Source organism: Buceros rhinoceros, unplaced genomic scaffold, assembly GCF_000710305.1.
Source record: "Buceros rhinoceros silvestris isolate BGI_N320 unplaced genomic scaffold, ASM71030v1 scaffold2343, whole genome shotgun sequence".
Classification (NCBI taxonomy): Eukaryota; Metazoa; Chordata; class Aves; order Bucerotiformes; family Bucerotidae; genus Buceros; species Buceros rhinoceros.
Genome location: NW_010402824.1, coordinates 20,643 through 29,621, shown reverse-complemented (window position 1 = coordinate 29,621; position 8,979 = coordinate 20,643). Strand labels below are relative to the sequence as shown.

At 41.8% G+C, this 8,979-nt stretch overlaps 1 protein-coding gene across 1 annotated transcript in view; it reads right to left on the bottom strand.

Annotated features, from left to right (window-relative positions):
- Window positions 1–571: 571 nt before the first annotated feature.
- The window catches only part of GPRC6A (G protein-coupled receptor, class C, group 6, member A), an 11,807-nt gene continuing 3,399 nt past the window's right edge, over window positions 572–8,979 (bottom strand). The window contains exons 3-6 of the mRNA XM_010132750.1: window positions 7,475–8,302; window positions 4,477–4,689; window positions 2,924–3,047; window positions 572–1,692 (exon numbers count right to left, since the gene is read on the bottom strand). Of these exons, the coding sequence (XP_010131052.1) occupies window positions 572–1,692; window positions 2,924–3,047; window positions 4,477–4,689; window positions 7,475–8,302 (2,286 nt within the window). The remainder of the gene's footprint in view (window positions 1,693–2,923; window positions 3,048–4,476; window positions 4,690–7,474; window positions 8,303–8,979) is intronic.

The window sequence follows — 8,979 nt, the reverse complement described above, 5'->3', positions numbered from 1 at the left end:
AAAAAAAAAAAAAGATTCAGCGATACTAGGTGAAAAGAATTGCTTTTGGATGCTCAGGAGAACGGAAAGCTTATCTTTAAAGTGGAGACTAAAGGACTGGGCTTGTTTATCCTAGCAAACAAAGGCTGGGAGAGGGTGCTGTGTGCTCTGTAAAACCGAGCCAGGTGAGAAGAGCTCCTTAAACAAGTGGGCCTCAAAGATGTACAAAAAGTAGGGTAAATGCATATGTTCCTGCCTACATCGCTATGAGAAGTAATATTTTTCTGATGCTTCTGCCTCACTTAGGGAAGCAGGATGATAGAAGAGGTTCCCATGGGTCTATGTGAGTGGGCCAGGCAAGGAAGGGAGCTGCTGAAGAGGGCTGTACCTCACGGTGCCCGCAGGAGCAGGGGCCAGACTCCGTGAGCAAGGAGGCCCTTGGAAATCTGGCCATGGATAACAGCTTAAGTACCACAGGAGAAGTCATGTTGAGTAGCCTGCTCTCTTTGGGGATGCTGAAACGAAAGAGACCTGAAAGAGAAATGGCTCCTGGAGATGGCTTTTCATCTTCTAGTACTTTAATGCTGCCCAGTCATATGCTGGAGAGTCTTCTCCTGGCCATTGTCCCTGTGGTATTTTTAGGAAGAACTTTCCCTGTCGTTTCTTTCTGCCCAGGCTCTCGGAAATGGCAGTTTCCATTCACAGAGTTTTTCTCGGGTTTACATGAGTCCAAGACAGTAGCTCGTGAGCTGGAAGACTTTGAATCCAAAGAAATCTGACTAACAGCAACGCTGCCTGCGCTCTTGGTGGAATACGTGTACACCATGCTGAGAAAGGCAGATTTTGTGTTTGTTTCTTGCTTGTAAATGATGATGTAGCACTTTGGAAGAAAAGTGCAGCAGAGGATCCCATAATTGGATATTAAAACCACAATGATTTCCACTGCTGGCAGGTATTTGCCAAACGTAGTTGCATAGACGGGGATAAATACAATCCACGCTATAAAGTAAATCAACATGCCAAAGGTGATGAATTTAGCTTCATTGTAGTTCTCTGGCAGCTTCCTACCTTTAAAGGCAAATATGAAGCAAACGAAGGCTAGGGCAGCAATGTAGCTCAACATCATCCAAAAAGCCACGACAGAGCCTTCATTGCACTCCAGGATTATTGCTCTTGGGATTGAGAAATTTTGCTCTACAAAAGGTGTCCGAAATATTAGCCAGAAGGTGCAAACAATAACTTGAATTCCAGTGCAGGTGACCACAATGGGAATAGGTTTATACACACATTTCAGGAAATTCTGCAGCTTGGGATCGAAGCTGAAGGCTAGTAAAATTTTTAGTGACTTTGTTAAAATACATGAAACGCAGAGGGCAAAACTTATGCCAAAGAGGGCTTGCCTAGTTTTACACTTGAATTCTGTGGGTTCACCTATGAAGAAGACGGTGCTTAAAAAAATCAGGAAGTGGCTGAAGAGAATGATATAGCAGACAGTGAGACCTCCAGATGCCTTTACGACCGGCGTGTTCACGTTTTTAGTAAATATTACACTAACTGACAAAATTAACACAAGCCCAAAAGCAAAGAGGAGGAGGAGGAAAATAGCAAACCAGTCAGTCCAGGCGAGGAAATGGACTGTCTTCCGGAAGCATGTGGTACTGTTGATGGGAGCCCAGTAGGTTTTGTTGTTACATCGGTAGCAGTAATCCATGTCTGCAAGCAGAAGAAAGGAAGGCAACTCAGGAACCCAAAGTAAAGAAACTGCCAAGTGGATTCGGGAGGCGTGAGATCCCAGAGCGATGTGGGAAGGGATGCTGAGGGGAATAGATGGCGCTGATTTCTTCCCGCTGCTGCTGCCGCCATCCAGGCGGAGGAGCTGCAGGGCTGCGGTGGCAGCGGTGGCTGCAGTGACAGCGGTAGAAGGAGCTCTGGACAGGCAAACTTTAACTGCTACTTGAACAATGACTTGAGGTTAAATAAATTATCTTACAGAAATTGGAACTATGCTTCTTTCATTTACCTGTTTTGACAAGAAAAAAACCTGACTTGCTCTTTACAGACAGCTTTTGACATGCAACAGCAGGAACAAACATTGCTTTAGATTATGCTTTGAGGGGCTATTTTTGCTTTAAAATACCTATCCCCTGATACGGAGAAATGTCACAGTTATTTGAATTAAAAAGATAAAATTTCATTTCCTACTGCTCTCAGAATATTAAAAGTACATTGTTCTGCAATTTTCTTCATTCCATTTCTCTCCTCCATATTTAGTTTTCCCCTTTAAAAAGTTTTGCTCAAACCTAGAAATGGACCAGTGGTAAATCACATATGAGATTTGATACTAGAAAATATTACTGTAGAGTTATGTCGGACTTCTCAGTACTCCCTGTTAAGATAAAAAAACATGCTAGTAAGCAAAATGCATAACCCTTGAACTTCGTAGACTCGGTTTGGGCTGGAAGGAACCTTCAAGGCTCAGCTAGATCCACCCTCCTGCTATGGGCAGGGTCACCTTCCACTAGAGCAGGTTGCTCAGAGTCCCAATCACCCTGGCCTCGAACACTGCCAGGGATGGGGCATCCACAACCTCTTTGGACAACCTGCTGCAGTGCTGCATCACCCTCCCAGTGAAGAATTTTGTCCTTTTTGGACTGGGTGTACTGTGGGAAGGCAGGGAAGAGAGGCTCACCGATAAATCAGCCGGACTTTCTATCCTAGGACAACGCTAGCCAACTGGAAAATCTAACTGCTTAACGTTTGATCTTCTAAAAAGCATTTAAACCAAGTTTTATAGGCCAAACACTTGTATTTGGGTGACTGAGCATAAACAAATACTTTAATCCCATTCCAAAGTTGTACCCAAGGTTGCCAAGGCACACTATACCCAAACAAAACAACTGTATTGATGTCTAAATAAACCTTTATTTGGATCACAATTCCTTACCTGTTCGATTGCTGTAATGGTTTTCTGGGCAGTAAACACACTCATAGCAGCACGTGTGTGGGCTTTCTGTAACCTTTTTCATCTGCCCTGGCCTGCAGTGCTGGGAGCATGTTGACTGAACCTTCTGCAGTGTGCAGAGACCGAAAAAAAGAAATCAGACCAGGCACAATTAATTAAGAAGAAACAGTAGAATAAACCTCCACTATGCTGCAGTTTGCATTCTCTAGCTAACATATTTTAAGGGAATCTGAACATGACGCTGAAAAAAGGCACTGAAGAATCTGTGTTTCTTGTTTTTTCTCCACATAGTCAACAAAGGACAGGATGAGGCATTATCTACCTGATTTTTTTTTTTTTTTGGCCCTGAATGCTTATCAGTGGAATGGTCTATATCTTTACAATCCAGATCCAGGTGACTCATCCAGCTTTGACACTGGAATTCAGACTGCTGAGGATCAGCTTCAAAGAAAGCCCAGAAGCATCTGATGATGGCAGGTTCGAGTGGACTGTTTCACAAGTGAGATCTTGAAATCCTGCTTTGAGCCCAGGGGAGACACCTCAGCTGGGGAGAGACACCTCGGCGGGTGCTCTACACTGCAGCTCTGACGTTTCTGACCCTCAGCAGCTCACCCCTAAGTCATGAACCACCACTCTGGGGTATGTGATGAGAGCCTTCTCAAGAGGTCTGAGTTCAGGTCCTCCTTCCAAAGAAAATTTTTTTGTCAAATGGAGGAGCAGTCCTGAGGGACACTGCTATTTCTTCTCCCTCCAAGATGGTGCTCACAAGGAGGTGGAGACATTTCCTTACCATCCTGGGCAGTGCCACAAAGAGGGACAAATTTGAAGTTTTCTTCTGTCCTCAGCTGTTTCTATCAGCTGAGTCCACATGCTGACTCAAATTTAACCCACCTCGTACGCAGCCTCTCCCCATCCCGTTGGTGGTGAATACTTTGCAGCACAGAGCTGTACCATGAACTAAGACCTTCACCCATTCACAGATGACAGATTATCCAGCTGGAACTGGTCAGGGCCACCCACTAGTCCTGTCTACACTAGTGCTGGGGCTCCATGTGGTTACCACCTACCTCAGACTCCTGTAGTCATGCTGACCCCAGCTCTAACAGGAACAAATAATCAACAAAACTTTTTTCTTTTCTTTTTTAAACAGTAAAGCCAACAGATATGAGTCTTTGTGTACAAAATAAATGGTGGTGGTACATAGGAGAGGCGACTTTTATACACAGTGATTTTTTTAGTTTTAAACCCCCTTTTCAAGATTCTGGAGTAATATCCTTAGGACAGACGTAACTTCTCATCTAAGGGAAAATCTTTGGAGCATTCTGGAGAAATAACGAAATTTCAAATCACTGAGCTTGCTTACAGGCCAACATGTTTCTCAGGGTGCATGGAAGTCAGTGAATGCACCCAGAAAGGGTTCTTCACTCTAGAGAACATGAAACCACAGGAGAGTTTTCTAGCTGACACATTCTTTAGCTGCAAATACTGGAGGGAGAAGAAACTGTATGAAACAAATTTCACACTATAAAAGTTACCTTTAAATCCAGAAATTCTTTTTTTTTCTCTTCATCCTCAAAGATAAAGTCACCTTTCTCTGGGTCATATTGTGCCATAGTGGTGATTTCCATATGGCCATCAATTTCTTTCCAAAGAAGTAGATCATAACTGATGCTCAAATCTCCGTTAGAGTCAAACTTGATTTCTCTGTCATCATAGCTGACTGTAACTTTCTTCAGTTCTTCAAGGAGCTGAACGTAAGTATAAGTAATGATAACATACATCAGTATCATGTCAGTGTGACAAACTCAGTAGTTTAACATCTGTATGATAACCTCCAGCTAAAAAGAAACGTTGCTTTTGAGGAGTAAAAGAAATTTTAAAAATAAAAGTCATCTTTATAATGGCTTAATTTGATGTCTGACACAATTACAGAAAACCATGTTGACCTTAAAAATCTATTAATAACAAAATAATAATTTCTTGCTGCGTACAGACACTCATGTTAGTAGTATTTTTTTACAACCTTGTAAATTTTGGTACAGCGGTGGGGAAGAAAATATTTTTGCTTGCAAGAACTAACAGCTTTCTGTTCTTGTAAAGAAAAACCATGAGTGATGCTCCCGTTGTTACTTTACTGTCACCAAAGCTGATCAGGGCAACGTTTGCTTCCAGAGCGACTCACCCCAGCACGTCTGGAAATACCTAACATTGCTTTCAGCTGTGACTGACTGCTGTGGTGTATTGCAAGGTGAGTCTCAGAACTGTTAAATGAACAATATGGTCCATGTTGCTCAGATGAAGTAACCAATGGCACAATGGCAATAAACATCATGGCCGTATTTGATAGATCACAGGACATATCAGAAGCAGCATGCTCCGATATGACAACTGTCCAGCTTCATACTGCAACAAATTCTGTTCAACAGAGAGAAATCTCTGCCTCGCTCATCACAAACAGCCGGATCAAAAAGTTTTGCGTGAATCTAGAAAAGCACATGTAACCCTCTCCCAATTCATGAGGAGACCGTAGAAGAACTTTCATTAGCTACTGTGCTCTTAAATGCTCTTAAAAATCTTTAAGGATTTATCCCTTTTGCAGACCTAACGATTTTTAGCAACAGGGACTAATTAACAAGAAAAAACCCCAAGGTTTTGGAGACAGGCTAATTTAACTGCCCTTTGAAAAGCACACCCTTACCTGGATCCATTTCTGGTATTTGTTGCATTTGATGAACACACTGACAATATATGACACCAGTAGGCTTCTGCAAATAAATGTGTGTAACACACCTAGTGTATAGAGAATGTCATTTTTTCACGTATAAATTGTAACTTTTTTGAGAGTTCATATATTCTCGTTGCATCTCTACCAATGTATGAAGAAACAAGGTGTGCTTCTAAGCCACATCGCATTTGAGTTGGATTTTGCATATCGGATTGTATGTACTCAGGCTGGTAATTTAATCTTTCACTTCTCTGCTTTTCCAATTTCTCTAACAATGTGGGAATGATAGAGCTTTTTGAACACACCCTGAGCTGCAGTCGGAGGGGCTAATAATTAGCAACATTTTGATGTAACTGATTATTATTTTTGCAGAGCCTCTAGCATTGATGTTTCTCTGGATGTGGAAATGTGTGATGTGGATTTGCTGCATCCTAAGCTTTATACATATATGTGAATATATATTATATATATAAAAAGAATTCTAGAGGGTTTAAATTTAGTGTAGAGGAAATGTATTCCCCCCGCCCTGCACAGGGGGAATACCTATCTCTTTCAGTTTTCTTCATGAGGTTTTAGCCTCTGAACAGGATTTTTAATATGTGTGATTTGGGATTTAATTCAGCAGTGAGGTAAATGCAACTCCATGAATCCTCCCCTGTAGAGGATTTGTTCCATTTGCATTTACAAATTCATGTAAGAGTCTGGTTGTTAATGGATATATATTTTTTTTTCAAGTTCCCTATCTTGGTTTGACCTGCCCTGACCTAGGATAAGAGGTCAGAGCAAGTCAGAGTGTTTCAGTGGTTGTTTGACTTTTAAATGAACTTTTGTTTAATCCTCTGAGTAAAAGTGTGTAAAAGTGAATATTCCCGAGCAGGTTCTTGGGTAAAAGGTCAGGTCAGGTTTACTTGTCTGATTTTTCCTCTTCTTTTCCCACCCAGTTGAGTTTGATAACAAGTACCTCACCCGTTTTAAAGACTGTGTCTGATTTTCCTTCCAGTCCTTCAGTATAAATCAAGATCAGAAGAGGAATAATCTGTTGCATTTTCACTTTCAAGTAAAGATTCATTACAGTGGAAACTACCTGAATCCAGACAAAACAGAGATCATGGTGAGAGAGAAAGGAAAGTTGAAACTCTTTGGTGAATCCTCCTGTTGTGCAATAACCCCTCTGCTCAAGAGCACTCACTGCTGTGTACTGCAGTGGTTTGCAGCAACAGGACCTCAGCTGTAGATTGTTCATACATTCTTTTCTATCCCACACGAGTAGCTAGGAAGATGTTCCAGCAAGGAGCCTACAGACTGGAGCCTTCATCCAGGCTGGTGCCTACTCTGCGTGTTCTTTGAAGGTGGTGGGGGAAGAGTTAGGGATCTAATGAAGCAAACAGCTAAAGGTTGCTTCTGCACCTGTGGAGTCAGGCATTTACAGCTGTTGCTATTGTACCCCCAAAGGAGGATATGGTGGGTATGCAGTTACTCACCATCGGTTAGGCATCTCTATGTGAAATGCCATAATTGATCTCTGTCTACAGCAGAACACAGCCATGGCTCAGCACCAGGAGCCTCTGCATCTATCTATGTGGACCAAAAAAAGGGATATAAAACTGGAGTCCAGTTCTCATCACTGCAACAGTTAGATAACGCTGCTCTAGCACATAGTCCGTGATTTCAGCTGGTGAAGAAAAGCAGGAACAGGAATAAAAAGTCATTTAGTAAGAAGTCCAAGGTAGTAAATGCAGGAATGTGGGAGCAAAAATGAGATCAGTGTTATGCAGAGAGAATGAGAGCTGAAAGAATCAACACCATACCTCCCAGGGAGTAACGGCAGAGGGATCCTTGCAGTTTCTGCCTTTGCATTGCCCTTTAATGGCATGAGCAATAGCATAGATTGCAAGTATAGTACTATGGATAAACCCCGGTTCAATGTTAGCCTTCAGAAAATCATCTCTCCAGATGTGGTGTTTATCCTCAGCATTTTGGAACAGCTCATCCCGGGACTGATTTGAAATGCACATTTGAAAATCGTGGTATTCCAGGTGTGCACAGACTGACAAAAGCATAATATACTCATGTAAAAACTTGTTGTTCTCAGTGGGCTTTTCATGAAGGTTTCTCAGAAAGTCTTGGAATGTGGAGATGTCTCCGCTTTTAAATCCAAATCCCACAATGGTTCCCAGCTGTCTGATATTGGGAATGGTACTAATTTTGACCGCAGCTGACCAGTTATCACTCGCAATCCAGATTTTATTTACGTTCCTCTCAATTGCCTTCTTAAATAATTTGAGCACATGGATCTGCCTCATAAAAACAACAATAACATTTACTCTGGTTTCCTTGACAATCTTCTCAATTGCATGATCAACTTTGGTGTGAAAGGTGTTGTCAGAGAGGTAGGCAGGCAGCATTTCTTTAAAAGCTATGCAAACGTTGTTTGCCATGGCCTGGACCCCAAAGCTCTCGAGAGCAAACCGCCCATTGTCATCATCAGTTGCTATTACTCCAATCCAATTCCACCCAGACTCACAGATCAAGTGGGCCATTGCTCTTGTCTGATGAAAATCACTGGGGATAGTCCTGAAGAAAGAAGGAAACCGGATTTTGTCACTGAGGATTTCAGCTGATGATGAGGGGCTGACCTAGGAAGAGCAAACAACTCAGTTATGCAGACCGTCTCCTCTGAAGAACACCAAGAGATCTAAAGCTGCTATGATCGCTCTTTCATCGAGCCAGACCCAAGCTCCCTCCTCATGTGAGTGAGCATCAACAAGGCGCAGCCACATGGGGAGGATTTCTCACCCTGCTCTTCGGAGGCAGACTCACGCCCAGTATCTGTTCCATTACTCTCATCCTCATCCACATAATTACTTCAGTGAAGGCAGAGAATAAAACCTTTCAATATGGATATGAGCGTTGTGCTGGTATAAGGATTTTATTTTACTCTGTTCAGATACCATCAACACGCTATTCAAAGCAATATTTAAAACACTGGGAAAATTAACTGTTGTTTATTGAGTTATTATTCAAATTGCCAGTAGCCTTATATTTTGCAGTATTTTTCTATCACTGAGTATGTTAGTGTGGTTCACCCACACATATATTTTCTTTCCAAGATCTGATTACTATATTTTAAAAAGATTGTTAAGGCTGTTAGAAGGACCGCCCAGAAAAACAAACAGTAACCAATACTACAGAACACTGTAATTCTTTCATATAAAAGATTTATAACCTTTTTCTTGTTAATGTAGCTAGCAAAATGGGACATTGTTATTTAAATATTTCTAGTTTTAATCCTTTCCTATTTGTTCGTAGGAGT